Source organism: Epinephelus fuscoguttatus, linkage group LG3 (genome assembly GCF_011397635.1).
Source record: "Epinephelus fuscoguttatus linkage group LG3, E.fuscoguttatus.final_Chr_v1".
Lineage (NCBI taxonomy): Eukaryota > Metazoa > Chordata > Actinopteri > Perciformes > Serranidae > Epinephelus > Epinephelus fuscoguttatus.
This window is the reverse complement of record NC_064754.1, coordinates 36,866,530-36,888,700: the sequence shown is the minus strand read 5'-3', so window position 1 is coordinate 36,888,700 and position 22,171 is coordinate 36,866,530. Positions and strand designations below refer to the sequence as shown.

General features: G+C 39.7%; 1 protein-coding gene across 1 annotated transcript in view; it reads right to left on the bottom strand.

The window, feature by feature from the left end:
• Positions 1–744: 744 nt before the first annotated feature.
• The window catches only part of usp43a (ubiquitin specific peptidase 43a), a 188,985-nt gene continuing 167,558 nt past the window's right edge, over positions 745–22,171 (bottom strand). Inside the window, exons 14-16 of the mRNA XM_049571236.1 lie at positions 21,190–21,348; positions 10,511–10,672; positions 745–10,375 (exon numbers count right to left, since the gene is read on the bottom strand). Coding sequence (XP_049427193.1) covers positions 9,216–10,375; positions 10,511–10,672; positions 21,190–21,348 — 1,481 coding nt within the window. The 3' untranslated portion in view covers positions 745–9,215. The remainder of the gene's footprint in view (positions 10,376–10,510; positions 10,673–21,189; positions 21,349–22,171) is intronic.

The window sequence follows — 22,171 nt, the reverse complement described above, 5'->3', positions numbered from 1 at the left end:
CTCATTGGGTGTTTCGGGTCTTGCAACAGACACCGTCCTCCAGGCGACCCGACTGAGGTTGATCAAGCCTCGGCCTGTGTACAAGTGGCATGCTGTACTGGTCACCCCTTTTCAGCCATAGCCATCTAGATGCCTTCTCTGCTGCCTCCACGTTGTTGTTGATTGCTCTTCTCTTTCTTTGGCCCATAATGCCCAGGGTTCTGTAGGCCTTGCTGAGGAAATGACTTGCACACCCCCGACTGCCCACCTCCACTGGCATGCACCTGGTCCTCTCCAGGTCAACTATAATCACCCAGTCTCGTGCTGTGGAAAGCAGACCAGCAGAGGAGGTCCTGGTCTGCTCTTCGACTGCTCTCCTTCTTGACAAACTCGATCTTCCTGGCTGTAGCGTGGGTGTATCTGCTGTCACTGATCCCCTTGCTGATTGCCTCAGCGATAGACTTAAGGACCTGATCGTGTCTCCAACGATAGCGCCCCTCGCTCAGTGCCCTGGAGCAGCTACTCAGGATGCACTCGAGGGTCCCTACATTCATCTGACAAAGTCTGGTATGTGGCACAGTCACACCAAAACTCACTGACAGATTTTTTTTTTTGCTATCTGCTTGTTTTGATGAACCCAAGTAAAACAATGTTTCCTTCAATCACGAGTAACACCTCATTCATTTCAGTCAGTCTATTTGAAAGGGAAAATAATACATTATTTATAATATTAAGCATATAAAAAAGTGTTGACTGAAGGCCATATTCATAAATAATACCTTTTTATTTGATGTATTGAAAAATAAAACAATATACCATTATGTACAGCAGACAGTTCAGGCAGAAACTGTTGTTTTACAGTGAAAGCATACTTCTTACACCCCTATGCAAATCATGGAATACATTGCATGTGAGTTCAGTTAGATACCTTCGCATCATTTTCCCAAATCACTACAACCCAAAAACTAACTGTTAATAATAAATTTATTTATTTACTCTCTCTCTCACACACACCTGCACACAGTTGGGTCTATGTGTGTCCACAAATATATACAGAGATTTTTTAAATCTTTATAAAATGTAGAAAAATTGCATATAAAAACATCTTCGATCCACATTTCACAAAATAATTAGTGTTAACACAGAAGTGCTCAGTTTGGCAGAGTAAACATTGTGTCAGTGTGTGTGTGTGTGTGTGTGTGTGTGCGTGTGTGTGTGGGGCCACATGTGGATTGAACCATGCAAAGAAAAACAGAAACAAACATACATTTAAAATGCAATACAGACTTTGTGTTCCTACTTTAACTCTATTCTTCTTCAGCATCGGCCTCTCAAATAAATTATAATAATCTACTGTGAATTTATTTAATCATGTGTCAGTAATTATCTACATCTTGTTGGCAGGGAAGAGACTCTGGCCTTGTGTTTGTACCAGATGTATGTAGTAGCTTTCAGGAAAATGGACTGAAAAGATGGAAACGGTGAATTTTGGCTTATACTGATTTGTGAAAGCATGTTCTAATTGCAGCCATTATAACATTAGGGTTGCTCAGATATTGAAAATGGTATTCTGCAAGTTTCAAGGTGAGTTGTTTTATTCTCTGTCATACATTTTTCTTCTCACACAATTTCAGTGTGAGCATCAGACTCTAAATGGATCCATTATTTTGTTTATTACACAGCTGTCATTTCAGCACTGTTAGTAGAGGCTTAGCTACTAAGAGCACAAATCTCCAGCTACCATGTTATTTTAACTACCCTGTGATTATAGTGATTTTGCCTGTTTTTGTAGAATTTGCAACTCATGTCTTCGACTGAGAATGGCAGCCTTTGTGAGTACGCTCAGGCTATGTCAAACACTAAAGCCAAATAGTAGCCTCAGTCAAAACAAAGCTATCTTCAGTCCCTCTTGACATTTCGAGCAGAAAACTAAGCATCTGATTTAGTGGTTTTAATATTGTCATGAGTGCTAGGTTTTTGTTTGGAGAATAAAAGCTTCTGTGCTTGACTTTCTCAATCTCCAACTTTGAATCCACACGCTTCAAGAAGATTTACTAACAGCACTTTCGACTCAAAACTTGTGCAAAGAACCAACACTAATAAATAAGACATTCAGCTATTATTGCTTAATTAATTAAGACTGGCTCAAAAGATATAAAAAAAAATTAAAAAATGAATCATAGCTTACTGAAAATGTTAGTAAAAAATAAATGAGGGTTGTGTTTGACTCAACTAGCCGAGAGCCTTTTCCAACAAAAGCTTAAAAATCTGATTTATAATGTAGCGGTATGTCTTTAATCAAAGCTATGACTAATGCCTGCAGGAAGATTAATTACTTGACAACACAACCATTTTGGTTTTAGACATGACAAGATTAAAATAGTCTTCCTGCTCTGCAAAGTGTGTCAAAGTGCACCAATGATGATGCCTTCGGCGCACAGACACATTTCATTTCAGGGCAAGTCTCAGACACCTTTCTGTACGATGTGGGTACTGAAAATGAAACAAGAAGCAAAGGGAACTGAAGCCTTCACTATGACAACGGTGATTTACGTAGAAGGTAAAGTAGAATCTATCCATCTCAACACAAAGGAAATTATGACAGCACAATGTAATACCATACCCACACATTTGAAATAAAGCCACATAGATTGAAAGTAGCGTTCTATAGTGTCTTTGTTCATAAGAAACAGCAGCTTGTATCCTTGGCAGAAACATGAAAAACTGTATATTCAGATATTCGACGTGTAAATAAAACAGTGACACAGTGAACTGCATACTGATGCTCTGCATAGAAAACTTGCCTTCATAATACAGTCTGCTTCAGCTTGTTGATTTTAACCTTTAATAAAAATGCTTGTTTATTTTGGAGTGTAACTGTGATACTGTTTGGTACTTCAGCCTTTTGTGTAGTATAATTAAAGCAGCTGTATACGACATTGAGAACATATGCAGGTTGTCTCCACACAGCTCTTAACATGGAGGTGGCTAAGCGGCAGCTAAAAACAGTGATAACAACAGCAACAGTGCTGACAGAGCTAACAGTGTTTATGCGTGTGAGCATTACGCTTTCATGACGATGTTGGTGGTGCCAGAAGTGGGACCAGGTCATTGTTTTGCACGTCACAAGTAAGTCTCAAGTCTTTGCAGTCAAGTCCCAAGTAAAGCCTGAAAAGTCCCAAGTCAATTCCTAAGTCTTAAACTTTGAGTTTCGAGTCCTAAAAAGGTCCTGATGTGCTCTTCACCCACTATAATCCCAGTCTGAATATATCTGACAAAAATCATGAATGCTTTTTAAAATTTTTACTTATTTGTTTTTAAAAAAAGTTGCTGTGTCTCCTTTTCAACTTGCATGTTTTGCATACCGCTGTTCCTTTTTTGTTGACCACTGCAGAGTTTTTGTGAGCAAACAAAATTATCTTTGGTATCTTCTTTTCCAACTGTCAATCAGTAATGCACTGCTAGTATTTCATTATTCTCTCCTGCAATTTGTTAGATGCTGTCTGATTGCTTCAAACAAAGGGGATCTGGGGCATCAAGAGTCGATTTACTGGGAAGGAATATTGAGGGAATGGATTGATTTTTGGCACACTTTTTAAATACAAACTTTATTTTGGGCCCGGAGAAAGGTTGGAAATATATTCCAGTCAAAAGGCTGAAGTCCAAGTGAGGTTACAAGTCACTGGTGGTAGAGTCAAAGTTGAGCTTAAGTCTTTTTTGATTTTCTAAGGTTGATTCTAAAGTCATCAAATTTGTGACTCGAGTGTGACCTGAGTCCAACTCATGTGACTCAGGTCCACACCTCTGGTGACTGCTGCAGTACAGTGCAGAATGTTGGTGATTAGCCAGTGGGATACACACACACTCAGAGACTCACACACACTAATATGTACGCTTGGCCAGACTGTCAACCACAACAGAGGGCTGAGAAGCTTGGACTACAACACACACACACACACACACACACACACACAGAGGGAGTGTGACTTCTTTCACTGCTCAGGACGCCATTACTCCACACATAGTTGTTCGATGCTATGTAACTGTTGTGATTGTTGTGAGATTAATGTGAGATCAAACTGAAGCATTGAGACAAGCCTTGAACAAAATACAGCATTTGCAGCAAATTACTTTTAACCTCTAATTAATAGTTTCTCAGTCTTGCCAAGGATTTCTGTGAATTTATTTTACATTTAGACTGAATAAGTAGAGACCTCTAGGACCGATATGATTCTTTTAAAAACAGAATACAAAAGCGTGACAAACTCATATTCATCAGTACTTGTGCGAGGAAGCATTCAGATGTGCTACTCTGTGACCTGGCAGAGTCCGGCTTGTGTCAATAAACTTCTGCTTGCCTCTTTAGCGACAAACAAAAGAACTTGTTCTAGTCTCTAATACGGATTAATACACTGATGCAAAGCTCCAGTGGGAGTCAGCTGAACTCCAACGAAAAAAAAATTGATGACAGCACAGAACTGTATCTACCATCAGGTGTCAAGGCTAAGGGAAAGTACACACACTAAACAATAAAAGGCTGTCGGTGTAGTGCTTAGACACTGTGCTCCTCCTGCTGTCCTGCTTTTCTCTGTGTATGCAGCTGAAGGCTGCGAAACGGACAGAAGCTGTACAATACCTTTATAATCATTCTTCTAACAGAGAGAAGGCTTGCAAAAGACGGGGGTTATTCAATGTCCTCTACATTCTACGGCTGAATTTTTGGCCTGAATACACCATTGACTGTTCAGTCACACACATTTAGGCCTATTTCTGAAGCTGATATGGAGCATTAACTTTATGCTTTGATGTGTCTTATCTAACTCATTTATGTTTTCAATTACAAGCTAATTCAGGGTCAATAGTATTGGTGAGAAGTGAACAATGCAGCTTCTCCATCTTAGTAACACTGTGTTATTTTTACACCTTACACTGTCAGTAAACTGTTCCAAGTATGACTGATTCTTTTCAAACAGCAGTGTCATTCAGTTGAAGAATCTTATTAAACATGAGCGGTACTGCTATTTACTTAAGAGATCTCCTTATGTGTAAAGTGCAAATCAAGTCTCAGCAGTGTGCAAATATTAATGAGGGGCCATACGTGTGTAGAGCCTGAGAAGGCATCATGGGAGATTTTTGTGCACATAAAACATGGGAACATTAGTGCAGCAGCAAAAATGAGGTGATCCTGCTGGCCTGCTACACCCATATAGCATGACCAGAATTTGAAGCAGACTTGTGACTAGGAAGTCACCCATTTTAATTAATGGAGGGTGCTGGACACATGTGGTCCAGGGAAATGAAATTAACAATCTGCTCTCCTCCAGCAGTTATGTAAGTGACAGTGAGGGAAGTGCGTCACTCCCAGTGGCTCTAGCTGAAGCTGTACAGTGGCCAACAGTGTACAGTAATTGCACCAAGACATACACACAAGTGAACAACTAACCATTTGAATTCGAAGCATGTTCATATGGGGAGAAATAAGGTAAAATTAAGAAAAAAACAAAACAGATTAGACTGAATTAAATAAAATGTGCTTGCGTGTGCCCCCATAAATCCAGCAGAGTTTAAATTAACAGGAAATAAACACAGACATCATTTATCATAATACTCTCAGCTGGGAAAAGAGCTGTGCACAGCAAAACCTTCATCACACCAGATTCACAAAATAGTTCTTTCTGATAAGTATGGAAGATTTAAAATGCCTAAATTAAAACAAATGGCACAACAAAATAAATAGAATTTAGAAGTTTTTTAAAGTCCTCCAGAGCGTGCTGCCAAATTGCCTTGAGAAATCGCTTAGTTTACCATTTCCTCATCTATTGGATACTTTTCGTGCCTATGAGAACATATGTTAAGATGTGGACATACACTTTATGTGTCAACCTTAAATTCGGCGATGTGCTTTCCATTAATATAAATCTGACGGCACGCACTTATCACACTGTTGGATTGACTTCGTTTACTTCTGTTGGTGGTAAAGACGATCAAAACAGACTAGCCAACAGCATGCCATGAACGTGAGATGATGTTTCACGGCCAAATCAAATAACCAATCGGAGGAGAGCCCTTCTAGCCAATCAGAGGCGGAAAAGGCGGTACCTTCCCCTACCATCCTACGAAAAAAAAATACCACCGCCGGTGGGTAACTGGTGAGGATAGCAACAATGGCGACCGCTACAGATCCTACAGACCACATTAACGATGCTATCGAGGTATTTCGCCACTACTCGCGTTAATGGAGGACCAAATTAATGAAGCTGCTAAACTGGATTTAACGGTGATGCAGCTGGGCGTGCACGACGACGGAGACATTTTAAACGGGCAATGCTCGCTTGTTTTCGGCACCCCCGAGGCATGGATACTAATGACGTCAGATTCTGGGTGAGTCGTTGATCTCTACTGATTGGTTAGGGAAAAATCAAATTCCCTCCCCCTTGTAAATCGCCTTCAATGGAAGCCATGTCAGACTGAAGGTTCTGGGAGCTTCAGTCTGACACTCAGGCTACCTTGGGGGAGGAACCATGGGTGGATGTCAGAGGGTGATTGCTATTGATGTCACATTTACACCACCCTTCAAACTACATAAACAACATTTTACTTTATTCTGATAAATTTCTAATGGCGGAATGAAATCATAAGTTTTGCTGGAGTTGGTGTGCTCCCCTGTAATCCTGATCATTTGGTGTAAGTTTTTTTTTTTGCCTTGACGGCTGGATAAAATGAAATGTTTAATATTATCAGGAGATTTCAATGTTCAATGACTTGAACACTGTCAACAGCCAATAGCTGTAGTAGCACACCATGTAGAAAGTAAACATGGAAGGGACTCCATGGGGAGGAGGGGAGGTGCAAGAACATTGTGGGGTGAAGGGGTGAACAAGCATCGGTGTTCGGCTTGTATCTGATCCATCAACCAACACATATTTTAGTCCATCCATCCATTTTCAACTGCTTATCAGAAGCAGGGCAGGGCAGCAGGCTGAGCAAAGAAATCTTAATTTTCAACAATACTTTTTCTCTCATTCTCATGGTCTCGTCTAACTAAAATAGCACAGCTAACAAACAGAGGCTGGTGGTGAGTTGAGACGTCAAATCCAAAATGTTTGTGTGCAAATAATAGTTTATCTTTATGGACCGTATTGATGCCAACTGACAATAACACTGTTGACATATGATGTCTTTTATCTTGTGTTTCTAGGTTATGTATTTTGCGGACAGTTAAGGAATTGTTTTTATGCCATATGTCTTTGAGTTTGAGGGGGTTTGACGTCATATTTTCCACCAGGAGCAGGATGGAAAATAATCTCAAAGTGAATCTAGTTTAGTTTTGCAAACAGGGACCTTGTAACATTCCAGGCCTTTGCAAAAGCTTACATTGTCTTTAGATGTGAGGGGGTGTCAGACTTTAGTCTCATAACAGTGTTTTCAAAATCTTTTCAAAGCCTTCTGGTGTAAGGTAGGCATCACTTCCATTTGTGATTGACTGTTTGCAGTTTTAAGGGATGGATTGTGCCGCAAGCAAGTGTACAAACAGATACTTGGAGGAATCCTCTTGGCTCAGTTCTCGGTAAATGCTGACAGTAAATAACCCACAGTAAATGCATACATAAAAGGAAATACATATAAAAATGTGCATTGTATTTCACTTTATTTCTTTTAAAAATGTTTAAATTTAGGCAATTTAAATCTTCTATATATTAGACTGGTCAGACTTGGGATAAATAAATAAAAATCCAAACCCTTAAACTGTTGACACTCTTTGCACGTTGCATTTTTGCATCCATTTTGGTGTTTTGGGGATCATTTTTTTCACTTCTAACTGCCAAAATGTGGTCAATCTTAGGCTGCAAGATTTCCAGCTTTGCTCTAGGGGAAGACTGCTCGCAAAAATCAACATCAGTCAATGTTTGATTCTGGGGAAAATTTCTCACAATCAAAAGAGAGAGGTTTGTATTTTTAGGCCGCTATAATCACAGCTTCAATAGAGCCACATGTGATGCAGCCTCATTCTGCATTTTGAGTCAGGACAAAAAACAAAACAAAAAAAATCACACTCTTTTGCTGTGTTAATTGGGGACACCGCTATCATACTGTACACCATATGACTGACTGCAACAGTCTCCTGACAGCTGATCAAGGTGATGGAAAACATAATCAATCGTAAACTAAGGAAAAAAAAAAGATGTTAAACCAAAAATAAAACAACAAAAAGAACAAACCCCAAGGAATGCATCTAATATGGTTAACTGATGTTATATAAAAGGTATAAAACTAATCTTTAAGAGTGGATATTGCATTCATATTACACTTCACAGTAAACAAATGTATATTTCAAATTCTCTTCTGCCACAGGGAGGTTAGTCCGGCTCAGTTATAAAGTGTTATTAGACATGATGGGGATTTAGTGTCTTAGCCAAATAATAATTAGGAGACCCAGGTCAGTGATTCTACAGGATATCACTTCAACCCAGCGAGTTATTACGGTCAGAGGTCCTATTTACTGCAGGTTAAACAACAACTGCAGTCTGGGTCGCATGGGGACAAGTCACTTCTTTATAAAAACTTTGCTTTGTGTTCAAAGCCATCCTTCAGCTACTTTAAATTAACGTCAAACAAGGGCTTAAAGATGAATAATTGATGTTAATCAGAAAACTGCGGCCTCAAAGCACCACCATGTATCTTGTGGACAGATTACATTCTTAGAAATGAACACAATCAGTGTGTCTTCATTTTAAGCAGACAACAACGAGAATTCAAAATGGAGTGATGAATCCTGACACTCACACTACAGTAATAAGACACAGATGCGGATAATATGCTTGTATGTGCGTGTGTGTGTGTGTGTGTGTGTGTGTAATTTCGTGCTTCCAGTGCTAAACAGACAAACTCATTGGTCTAAACTGCATATTAGTTGCTCAGGCACTTGTTTTAAGACATTGAGAAAATAAACAGAATAAAAATGGACTCCCTCTGACATTTGACGGACAGGTACCATCATTTCATTCTGCTCTTTATATCCCAGCGTTAAAGAAGCCTTCATTTTCTCCGTATCTCTCAGCTCCATTGTGCAAGCCACTTGAGCCAGTTCATTTTCTGTGGACAAAAAGGCGCACCACTGTGAGTTGAGCTCTATTGCTTTGATGTCAAAGATTGGATGTCATTCACTTCATGACAGATAAAAGGCTTTGTGTGTGTGTGTTTTTTGTGTGTGTGTTCATATGTTGAATATCTCCATGTCAGAAGCTGGACTCTGGGACTGTCCTTTTGCGTCCCAGCGAGGTTGTGCTGTAACGAGTCCTCTGCAGGGTGCCGTAAGACGGTTTGTCTGTTGTCAGGCTGCGCGACGGGGCTGTAGACATCCCGTTACGATGCAAAGATGCTGTCCTACGCATGCTCTGCTCCGCTTTGGTGGGGATATTGGAGGAGCTCTGGGAGCGCTTGATGTCCGCCGCGGTCCGTCCCACTTTCCCGTTTGCCAGCTCATCGCCTGGATGGCCCGAGCCATTAGACTTGCTTCCTTCTACCCCGGTTCCTCCTCCTGCTGCTCCGTTGGACAGTGACAGCCTAGAGAGAGTCCTCCTGCCTCCTTCATCACCTCCTTCTTTTCCTGACTCACCCTCCTTGGACTTCCTTGAGTCCCTGTCCTTCTTCAGGAAGTTACCTTTAAAGAAGGAGAGCAGTCCCTCATGGCTCTTGGGAACTTCTCCTTTCTTGCTCTTAGAGTTTCCTTCATGTCCACCGTGGTGCTCCCTGTCAGGCCTGTCCCCTTTTTGTCTTCTCAGGGTCCCATCCTGAAGGCTAGGAGTGCTGTAGCTGGGTTGAACTCCAGCACTCCTTTTTGTCTCAGCAGTATCCTGGGAGGCTTTGGAGGAGCTCTGTTTCCTGGCATCCTTCCTCCTGGTGAGGGTGTTACTGCTGAAGCTACTGCTGATATTTGTGGTGCTCTCATCTCTTGTCTGGCTCCCCTTCCTGCGTCTCAAGCTGGCTGTCTTCTCCGATGGCCTCCGCTGGCCCTCTGGGACTTGTGGAGAGTCAGGCGGCAGCTCATCTACTGCCTTACTCATACAGCTTAAGCTTCCTACACTGGAAGATCTGACGTTGGCTGCCGTCCGGCCCCCAGTGGCTTCCTTGGTGCTGCGTGGTTCGCTCATCAATGTTACTATTGGATCCTTTGTGCATCGGGGCCGCCGGCCAGATTCCAAGTACTGTACCAGCTCCACAGGGGCTGGATCTTGGACAGATGGAGGCACTGGGTCAGGTTTCCGTCTGTCCTTTGAACCAAAGGACCAACGTAGGGGAAGCACTTTGCTCAGAGTGTCCTTGGTCTTGCTGGGGGCTCTCATGCTCACGCTGCGTCCCTGAAGGCCCCTGATAAATGGCCTGCTCTCAAAACCCCCTAACAAATGTGTAGAGAGGAAAATGTTTTAGTTTTTTTATTCAAATTGAAGAGCTCAGCACAGAATTAATGCTGAAATAAACACCCAATAAGCTACTAAACAGATTGGGGGAAATATTAGGTGTGGCCCCTTACCCTTTTCCTCTTTAGAACCATTTTCAAGGAAGACTGGAGACTCAGGCGAGTCAGGTAAGGAGGATGGGCAGGTGGTGGAGGATCGAGAGACCAGACTGCCTCTCTTACTATCCCCTGTCAGGCGGATTAGCCAGTGGTCTGACATTGATGAACTGGTGGAGCCTGTGAGACATGGGGATGAGAGGGAAAATATGAACCATAAAAGAAAACTCCACTGTTCTCATCTCATCACACTCCTGAAACACTGTTGGGCTCATAGAGGACATTTTAACACAAAAATACAGACTGTTGGATGAAGCATAAATGCACTTCCATGCATTCTTCTTCTTTGTCAAAACTACAGACAGTTTGGTCAGATATTCAGAGCCCCAGCACCACACTTTAAAGCCAAATTGACACAATGGCTAAACTTAAGAATTACAATCGTCACATGATGCCACTGGGCTAAAAGAGGTTTTTCCTATAGACTTACTTTGTGAAAGAGATGTCTGTAAATTAGTGGATGAATTTTTCTGAGCGTCACAAACTCCGTGAAATTACTTATTTCACAATTAGGATTCGATCCATTTGGTGCGATAACATTTCAAACATCAAAAAGAGGTGCATGATTAAATCATTTTATCTCCACTCAAGTCAGCGGAATGCTAAACTGGAAGTTAGTCTGAAGTTATCTGGAAGATCCAGGTAATTTTATGCCTGGGGAGTTGAAATTTTTTGGCTTCATGTGCCACAGAGCAACTTTCATAGGAATAAACAGGGCCCTCCTCCAATGTTTTACCCAGTTCTCTTTATTCATTCCTGAGGATTTTGGGTGCGTTATTCTAATAGTGGCTAATGTAGCCTCATATTGCTAGCCTCAAGCAGAGGTAAGGAGTAAGCTATAGAGACATGGTAAGATCACTTCTTTCTAACTCCACACCCACAGAATAGTTTTCATTGTCAAACTTGTGGTCTTCAGCTCCAACTGTCACTGACTTACGTTACATCACTTGAGGCAACTTATCAGACTTTGCGCAGCTCCCTCTGGAGGCACAAACATACTTCATACAACTTTATTCTTCAAAAATATGATTGTACTCCTAAACTGACTTCAATGTGTAAAGTTGCCCTTTGAACAAACAGATCACCCCAAAGTAAAACTTCTGATGTCCTTTAAAGTTAAATTAAGTTTGTATGAACACAAACACACAGAGAGATAGCTACACCAGTTCAATTACACGGGCAGCTGTGGTGGAGTATTTATTCAAATCCTTAATTAGCTAAATGAAATAACACCACAATGTTAAAACACTCCTTCCATGTGTAACAAGTCTTGCATTTAAAGTACTTGAGTGAATATACTGGGGGAAAATTTGTTTCTACCATGCATCCACCAAAACCTTGGAACACCATCTACAGCTCAAGCCCTACTCACATGGGTATAGTTTCACCTGGAGAGCTCATGTAATTTAGAAATTACAAAAAAAGTTTGCTCTTCTTAAGTATTTGTACTTGTTCTGTCTCCATGCAGTGTAGAAATATGAGCTACCTGCACCCAAAATGCTGCCAAAATCTTTATTAATAATTGCCAACACAGCCTCTGTAATTTTCTACCTGAAAAGACGGAGAAACGAGGCGAGTTTGGTGATATAAGGTAGGCCATTTGCGGTGGAATTTTCACTTGACAAATTTCTAACATGGCCGACTTGTACAGTATTAAGATAACAGATGACCTTTGCAATTATTACAAATATCCCCAGGTAATACTAGTCCTGTATATATAAGGCTATAATATAGTTATTATGCTAAAAAAAATACAGTGTGCCAGTTTTGGGAAACATAAGGAAAACATGGCTCTCTGCTTGCTGTTCTGAGTCAGGTTAACTGAGGATAAAGTACCAGTGCCAGTGCAGTGAACATGTTTTGTCCTGCATCATTAAATATGAATAATACAGTGCTTTTGTATTCATCACCCGTGCCTCCTGGTCCACTTATCCTTTATTCACCAGCCTGTAACCTGGAATCAATGGAGGTCCGCCATCATTGAGATGTTCAATCTCTCAAATGCATCATCTGTTTTCTCCTCCAAACAGAGTGGGAGGACACATTTGAAAGCACATAGGGTGCACATAGGAAGCAGAAAGTGTATCCTATGTGCAGGTCTCGAAATAACAGCACTGACTACATTATTATGGCAAATTTTTTCCCTCTAAATTTCATATTTCCACAAGCTTAATGTATTTTTTTCTTGAGTTTAAAATGAATCTGCTTTCTACAGTGCCTTCTTTCCTCTCCAAGATCATTTTTGCTGCAGTAGGGTTGAGTGGCCGAGTCTTTTCTCCCCCATTAGTTTGACTTTTAAGACTCTCAGCCCTCATAGAGAGCTTTGGAAGCTATTTTCACTGCTGCCTTGTTGTGAATGTCTAAAATTTCCACCTGTGACTCACTTCCTCAGAAAATGAAGGAATAAAGAGTAGCACATATACAATACATGTCCACAGAAACTGTGAGTTTTTTCATCAATAGATCTTTGAGCAGCAGACAGTGTGCTGAGTGCAAATGTCTACCTGCAAAATAACTTCTGTATACTACAGTCTTTTTCTTCCATCAATAAAATGGTTATCACATTATTGCTCATTTGTCAACAGCAACTGCTTCGTCTGACATTTTTGAAAAAAAATGTTTAAATAAAAAAAACCCTGTCTATCTGAAAAGTGCATGGATTAAATCGAGTGTGACAAATCGTTTTCGAATTTGAGTCACACTTAACTTTGCTACAAAAATGATTGAATAGGTATGTATTCAACTAATCTTAAAGCAGTATCTTGTGCATGCTTGGACATGGCTCTGCAGCACTCTTTGTCAAATAGCTCAGTTTTAAAGGTAAAGTATGCATAGTATTTTATATCTTTTCATCAATTCATGTTTGATGATCATGTGGGAAAATAATAAGAAGTATACTATATAGCAATACTTTTATAATCTACCTGCAGTAAAGTATAAATTTGAATCACATAGCCAAACAATGCAGACCCATATAAATATCTTGGTTTCCATATTGATGAATATATGCATTTAATTAAAGGTGCTAAGGCTCTTGCTGAATGAGAAGGTAGAGCTCTGGGAGGAATCCTTGGTAAAAGTAGCAATTTAAAAGATGAGTTTCTAAACATGTCCTTAACTGTGTGAAGCTGTGTGCGTCCTGTACTTGATTAAACTGCCGGGGTTGGAGGCTTTAGAAATATTTCTGTGTGTAAATCAGGGGGTAAGAGTGCTATAAGATATTTTCTTTTCATGTGAGACTCAAGGTAAGATATGCTAGCTCAGTTATGGAATTGATGAAAGTAGGTTGATGAGGCAAATGTTTATCTGGGATAATCTGGAATTTCTTTTTACCAATAATGAAAAATTCAATATTGGTTTGTTTAGAGAATCTGTATCCCTTTTTACACTGCCTCTTCAAGGCAGGAATTTCACACTGTTAAACCACCTTGCTCCTCTGTATGAACGGTACAACTGCAGAATGAGGGGGCAGAGTTGTCTTGCCTTTCAGCCAGCATTGGAGGTAGGAACAGCTGTGAAAAGCCATCAGGAACTTTGTGTTCCTGATGCATGCGACCCAATGTGTGGTATTTTAAAGGAGCTGATAGCAGTTAGTGGCAAACTCAAAGCAGAAGAAGAAGAGCTCCTGAAAATAACCGCAAAATGAGGAAAAAAAAAGGTCAGAAAGCTCTTTACCCTCTGTGCAGAGGATGAGATCAGCTGTCATATAACAGAGAAGGTAAATTATTAATATCCCCATGTTTTGCCATTGTTACTGTTTATAAAGCACTGCTGACTCATATGTCAACACTGTTATGTTACATGTCACGCCTGTCACAGCTCTTTTGATTCTGAATGCTGGCATGCTAATCTAAATCACACATGGGAGCACCATGATGCCGACATTGTTTGGTTCTGTGTAAGAATGCAAAGGCAGCGTAAACAAAGGATTTCTTAGTGGCCCTATCGTGTGATCTCTGTGTAAAAGAGCTCGTGTTTACCAAGGGCAAGTAACAGTGGGCTGGTGATATATGGACTTAACCAAAACTGTGTACTTTTACGATGATAAAAATTGAATATGGTATGGAGAATTGCACTCTTAGTGATTTGTCCAAATGGAAACTGGACAGCATGTTAATACACAAGAAGAAAAGCAGATCTGTCCATTGTGCTGTTTAAATGATACAGAAGATAAGTTCCATTTTGTTTTCTACTGTCATTTTTATTGTGTACTTCACCGTGTACTACTGCAGTTCTTTGTTTGGTAGGATAAAGGGGGATATTGATTTTGTAAACATGGAAGATACACAGACACCAAGATGGCTGTTCAAATTTGAGACATGAATTGGCCAGTTTTCTGGAGAGGGCATGGGAGAGGAGAAAATGGGCTCTTTATTCAGCTGGTCTGTGAATGTTCAGTGTTTTGTGTTTTTGATTTGCTTTGTTTTGTTGTTTGTTTATTTCATTTTTAGTTTGATTAGTTTTATTTCGTTTTCCAAATGTTTTGTTTATTGACCAGGAGATGGCTGTAAAACAAAAAAAAATGGTGTCTTATAATCCCATGCGGGATGAGCCAGAGGCAAGACACTGAAATAAATAAAAATCAATTCACAGAGAAATTTAGCATTCAGTGGGCCTGTACCACCTTATTTAAAGCCTCTGAAAACGTTCAAATCTCAAGGATTTCACTAAAATATTTAATATACATGGCTAAATAATTAACAAGATTTAAGATTTAATGATCTTAGTTACTATTCATTTGAAGTTTAAAACTGAAAAACTCAACTGTCATCACATTTGATTCACATGCTGCAAACAATGATTAACAAGGAGTGACATTAACTTTTTCCCACTGAGTCCCATTTATCTCAAACCAGTGAGTAAAGCAAGAAGAAAAAACAATCTCTCGTTCATGTAGGAGCTTGTCGCTTATAGTAAGTATCTGATGGAGAAAATATGCTTTCACAGCATTTAGGGTCCTTTCAACTAAACTATCAGGATGAGGTCTGTGACAAATCCACCAATAGTTATGAAACTAAAACCTGTTTTAAAAGTATCTGACATTTCAAAATGATGAAGAAATAATGCCCCATGTAACTCCATCCCAAGATATATCTCCACTTTGTATGCAAATGGAAGGAACTGCAGGCTGAGGAGGACAGATATGAGGGCACAAATAACACAATGTGAGGAACTCATAGTTTCAGTTATATATTCTACTATGTGGAGAGGGAAAAATAGTGTCCCCAGTACTCAAAACTTTTCCTGAGGAGATGAGTATCCAACACCTTCACTGTGGTCTGTTTCATTCTCTTGAGTGGATTCATTTTAGAGGGATCCGAGTTTATTTGTTGTTGACTTGCTCACAGTAGATAGACACACAGAAGTGTAAGCCATGGTGTGTTTGTGGATGTTTCTTTTGGGGTCTGACTGAGTGGTGCAGAGTGAACACACCCCGGTGCACTTCACATTCTTCCTTTAATATTTTACATTAAGAGGCTTGTTGTACATTGATTTTACAAAGCTGAAGTGGGTGCAAATGAAGACACAGTCTACAGGGCTTGACATTTTGAAGGCAGGGAAAGTGCATGATGTGGAGAAAATGTGTGTAATCCCAAACAGCTGTCAAAAAAAGTGGTCTTTCCTATAGTAGAAGAAGAGCACAGTTCATAATGATAAAGGCTGTAACCTCCATGGTAAGATAAGCCTCCTGACATGTGTTATCTGTACGGGCATGCCCTCTGCTGAGCAGACATGGCCAGTTAATAATGCTACATATTTGTTGACCTTTATTGACTTAGGCTTTGTACAAATGTCCACAGGACAGAAAATGAAATTTTTTCTATGTGTTTTGGCCTTTTGTCCACATGCAAACTGCATTTTACTACAATGAAAATCAATCTTCAGGTCAGTATAAAGATTTTCAGAGACTAAATAGTGCTTGTGTTCAGGGGGTTTCTTTTTTAAATTTAAGGAGGAAGAAAAACAATTTCCAAAAATGCGTGTCCTTCTGGACTTGGCCTTCCATTGAACCAAAACGTCTATATTTTCCACACTATTCTTAATAAACTTTCAGTGCTGTACTGTGTCCTGTGTTCTTCCTGTCTGTATGTATTTTTCTGATGGCATTGGATTGATGCACTCAGTCCACAGCAACAGGCTGGGGGCCAGACTGACCTTTTGCGAGCATGCACAAAGTGGATGTTTTTTTTATTTTTTTTAATGTTTTTTCCTTTTAATCTGTTCTTTGTTAATTACGTCTGGGTATGGAAGAACACATCATGGGATAAACCATGTCACACTCAAAACCATAAATCCTATGAGCAAGAACAACATTGTGTGTGGAGCTGTGTTAGACTCTACTGAAGAATTTTATTGAGGGGCTTTTGATTGTGAATCCAGCAGATGTGAATGAAAATGTGATAGTATTACACATCTACAGTTTCCCCAGAGTCACACACAATTAAATATAATTTACTAGCTGCTCTCTGCTCTCCCAACGGTGCCTTCAAGCATTTGTTTGACATTGTTGGGTCAAAATTAATATACACCATGGGGGTGTCATTAGGTAATTGCAGGCTGCTGTCCAAGTTATTTCTGGAGGAGTATTTCTTGTTATTGAAGCCAAAAACCTTTGTCACAGTGACAACTAGAATTACTACCCTGCAGATGTTTGCCTCCACGCCTCCACGCACGTGTCTCTTAAAGACATTTCTGTTCTCTTACAGTTTACATCCATTTCTGTGAAAGCATGGATGCTTCACACACGTCTTCAACCCGGCAGCACAGAAGATCTATACAATCAGCACAGTTTCAAGATGGACACCAAAGATCAGTGTCACCAATTCAGTATCTGACCAAATGTCTCCCCTTCTGTTCCTGAGTTATGACATTTAGTAATGGCCAGGAAAGTGTTTTTGCAGGGCATTATGATGTCACAGTGAAGTTAACCTTTGACCTTATAGACATAAATTGTCATCACTTTATGATTTTATCCTATTAGACATTTGTGTCACGTTTTGTCATAATTATGGTCAAAAACATATTTTGTGAGGTCATACTGTCCTTGACCTTTGACCACAAAATTCTAATCAGTTTATTCTTCAGTCCAAGTGGAATTTTATGTCAAATTGAAAGAAATTTCCTACCTGCATTCTTGAGATATCACATTCACAAGAATGAGACAGACAAGGTCACAGTGACCTTTGACCAGCAAAATCTAATTAATTCATCGTTCAGTCCAAGTGAATGTTTGTGCCAAATTTGAAGATATTCTTTCAAGGTATTCTTGAGATATCATGTTCACAAGAATGAGACAGAAAAGGACACAGTGACCTTGACCTTTTACCTATGATCATCAGTGACTAATCAGTTGATTGTTGAGTCCAACTAAATGATTTTGCCAAATATGAAGGAATTCCGAAAGGTGTTCTTGAGATATCACGTTCACAAGAATGAGACAGATGAGGCCACATAAACCTTGACCTTTGACCATCAAAATATAATCTGTTAATCACTGAGTCCAGGTGAATGTTTGTGCCAAATTTTAAGAAATTGCCTCAGGGTCTTCTTGAGAAATCACGTTCATATGAATAACAGAGACAACATCACAGTGACCTTGACCTTTGACCATCAAAACTAATCAGTTCATTGTAAAGTCCAAGATAACATTTGTGACAAATTAGAAGAATTTCCCTCCAAAAGTGTTTTAATGAGCTCACTATACAGTCCTCTATATAGGGAATTCCCTATATAGTGAGTAGGGAGTTGTGAATGATTTCGGACACAGCCCAAGTGAATGTTTGTGCCAAATTATAAGAAATTCCCTTAGGATGTTCTTGAGAAATCACGTTCATGAGAATGAAACAGAAAAGGTCACAGTGACATTGACCTTTGACTTATGACCATCAAAAACTAATCACTTCGTTGTTAAGTCCAAGTGGACATTTGTGCCAAACTTGAAAAAAGTCCTTTGAGGTGTTCTTGAAATATTGTGTTCACAAGCATGGGGCAGATGGACGGACAACCATCCGTCCTTTTTGTGGGGGCAAAAAGACACTCTGTCAAATGACTACAACTTTTCTTTTCAATATTTGTCAATATATAAAGTTTTATCACCAGATATTTTTTTTTCAAGTGGTTAATGTATTCCATATTATGTATGTTCTATATTATGTATGGACTGTAAGAGAAAGTGTACAACGAGAATTCTTCAGGGTGTTTTTTCTGCCTCATATATAAAACTCTTCAAACTCAGTAAATTGCCAATTTGTGTTTGTACCAACATGCTGTGACTCTGAACCAGTATCATAGCAACTCACTAAGGAGGATAACTGGTGAAGCTGGCATTATAGAGGACACTTCACAGTTTAAAATGAACCTTTATAAAGTCAATACCAGTGCGGTTAACGGCTGATCTGCTTCTGCTCACTCCTCTCCATTATGTGCAGTGCTGTTTTTATATTTTATAGGAGCTGGCCAAGTGAATATCATAGCCTGCATCTGTTACAGTCCTGCACATACAACGAGTTGGTAAGTTGGTAACTGTCAAATTTGATTGCTTCTATTTTCTGGTGCATTGTTTGATGGATCTTTTTGACTAGTCAGAATAATTTACTGTGAAATATGAATAAAGTGATAACTGTAACATGACAACTGAAACCATAAAGGCTTTGAAACATGGAGAACACAGTGTAGTGTTCCTACTGTGTTCCTTTCTTTATCTGTTTGTTATTATGTTATTTGTTGCTCAGCTCTACAAAGAAATCTCTGAATTATTCTGAAGGTTATGGAACTATACAGCCGGGATGAAATGGTTACCTGTGTCACAACATAACAATTTAAAATTCCTGAAATTTGAAATATCATTAAAACCACATTTGATTGCAAGTCTTTGAAAAACTCACGGGAAATACTGTCAATCATCTACCAAATTTAGCAACAGCCTTAGCTGCAGGCGCAGTGTGCAACATGGGTTTGTTTTGCTATCCCCCTGTTTACAGAGTGGGTGTGCAGCAGGCAAACCAGTGATACTACTGGTCCTTTGTCCTCATTAACAATGACACAGACACTGAAGGAAATGTTTCAAAGACAGACAATTCCTGATGCTGATGCACATTTGATGCGGTTTTCTTTCACATAAAGTGTTGGCTAAGTTATCATCTTAATGTGTAAGCAAACAAAGTGCATGGTGCTGCTAATTTAATTTGTGGTATTCAATATAAAACTTAGTGAAATGTTTCAGTGTGTGTATTAGTACTTTTTTTTTTTTTTTTTTTTTTTTGCATATTTTAACAATTCTGTGATAATACTGATGACTGTAGGGTTTCCCAAACATTTATTTATGGAAGCCCGCCACTATAACACCATCTGCCATCATGTATTTATTTATTTATTTTTGGAGCTGGACCGTTCATTAGAAGCACTGTTTAAAGATGTAAATCGCTCAGTTGGTCACTGCTCCACACAGGAATGCGGTGCATACTCACAGCACAGACGGAGAAGCAGAACACCAGGTGCAGTTAAAATTAAATTTGACCATCTACTGGGCTGGGTCTAAAAGTTTGCTTTCACTCATATCTGCAGCAGCTGCTCCCCTCATCCATCAGTCTAATCTGATCAGCTCTGATTGGATTGACTCATCAAACATTCATTCCCTGACTAAAACTCCACACACTGCTGCTGAGGAAGAAATCTGCCTGTGCTGCGTTCATGGACCTGCAAAAACCTCGGAATTTTTCTGTTGGGACACAGAGTGATAAAAAAGGACACACATGCTGAAAAAAAGAGATTTGATGATTTGAAATTTCCATACTATTTCATCTCTGCTTTACGGCATATGTTTTAGTGTTCAGGAATAAGCCCTGTGGAGAAGATACAAAACAGCAATTATCTGCATTTGAAAGAGCTTTGGCCCCAAAAGAAGAATTGATTGAAACTTCTATCAAGTCGATGTCCCCACAGGATCACATGATGGAACAAAACAGCTGTCCAGAAACACTCAAGTGAACCTTGATCATCATTGAACCACAACGGTGCACTTGGGCTCTAAATTGTTTGGGAACCCATTTTTCTTTAGGCCCCCTGCAGTCAACTCAGTGGTTAGATTGACTGGTGATTTCTCCTTTTCTTATTTAAGTGTTACTCGGAGGTATCGTTGTCTCTTTCTCGCTTTTCAGTCTTCAGTTTGGTTGACCCGTTGTTCAGTGTTTTGCTCTCCTTGTACAAAAGAAACCCTCCATACAAAATCACATCCCTTTGTAAAGAGGACACTCGACCAAGCTTTTGGGAGTGGAGAGAACAAACTTTTTAAAGGCGGTGTGTACAAATGACAAATGTGTGTTGAGCAGGTCCAGCAAAAACAAGATCAATAAGCCTAAATTTCCACGATGTCCACACTGTAGCTCACAAAAATGGTGGATGTTAAAACAAATATGGCTAATGTTTAATCAGCTGATTTATTTAAGTAAGTTCCACCAGACTCTGTGTCAGGCAGCTCTCTCACCTGCAGCTCTCAGATGGCTCAGAGAACATGTAAGAAGTGTGTGTTGTGAAAACATTATTTAAAATGTTTTTGTTCTGCTAACAGACACGCCCATGTCCTTTTTTAAAATCTATTAAATAATGTTTCTCTTTTTGCTCGCCATTTGATAGCATACCTCTGATGGAGCAACTGGCTGACCATGGAGGAATGGTGTTGCGTCTCTGGTAGAAAAGGATGTAGGCTCCTCTGGTACAGACTTCCTCCTCTGGCACCAAGTCAACACTGCTGTCATCGTAGCTGTACCACTGTCCGTCCACTGAGTTCCTACAGTATGCTGGATTAGAAAATGACAACAAGTATAAACCATGGACATACGTAACTTCATAGCAAACATCAAAAAGTGCTAACTTAATGTCAAGTAAAACTTCACTTTTGCTGCATGTTCATTATATCAAGCTTGGGTTATACAAAAAACAAACAAACAAACAAACAAAAAAACAGGTTAAATTCATAGCTCGTCGTAAGATTTGTTGTTGCCAGCCTTACCCTCTGACTTGTACAACACATTTTAATTAAGTAAATCTGCTTTACTTAAAGGTCCAGAGTGTAAGATTAAAGGGGATATATTGATAGACATGGAATATAATATAATAGGTATGTTTTCTTTAGCGTATAATCACCTGAAAATAAGAATTGTGTTTCCGTTACCTTAGAATGAGCCATTTATATCAACGGAGATCGCCATGTTGCACTGCCTTGCTTCTACAGTAACCAAGAGCAGACAAATAAAACACTGGCTCTCGATCGATCCATTCGCATTTTCGCTTTGGCTACCGCAGTTAGAAGCTCCTCTGTGATGACAGCATTGTAACATGAGACTGCTTTATGCAGAGTTTTTACCTGTTTAAATCACTGGGTCCATTTGTTTTAGAGAGGAAGATACCTCTGAGGATACTTCAGCTCCAAGTAAAAACTTCTAGCACCTATGGATCTTTAGTTATCAGAGAAAAAAGGTGAGTACACTTAGGCTGCTAGCCTAGCACCTGCTTATCTGTGACACGCCAAACTGCTTTACACTAAGAGGAAGAGATCTCTGCTCATAATTCCGCTCACAGTAAAAACCTCCTTAACGTCTGGATCAGAAAAATGTGTGCACA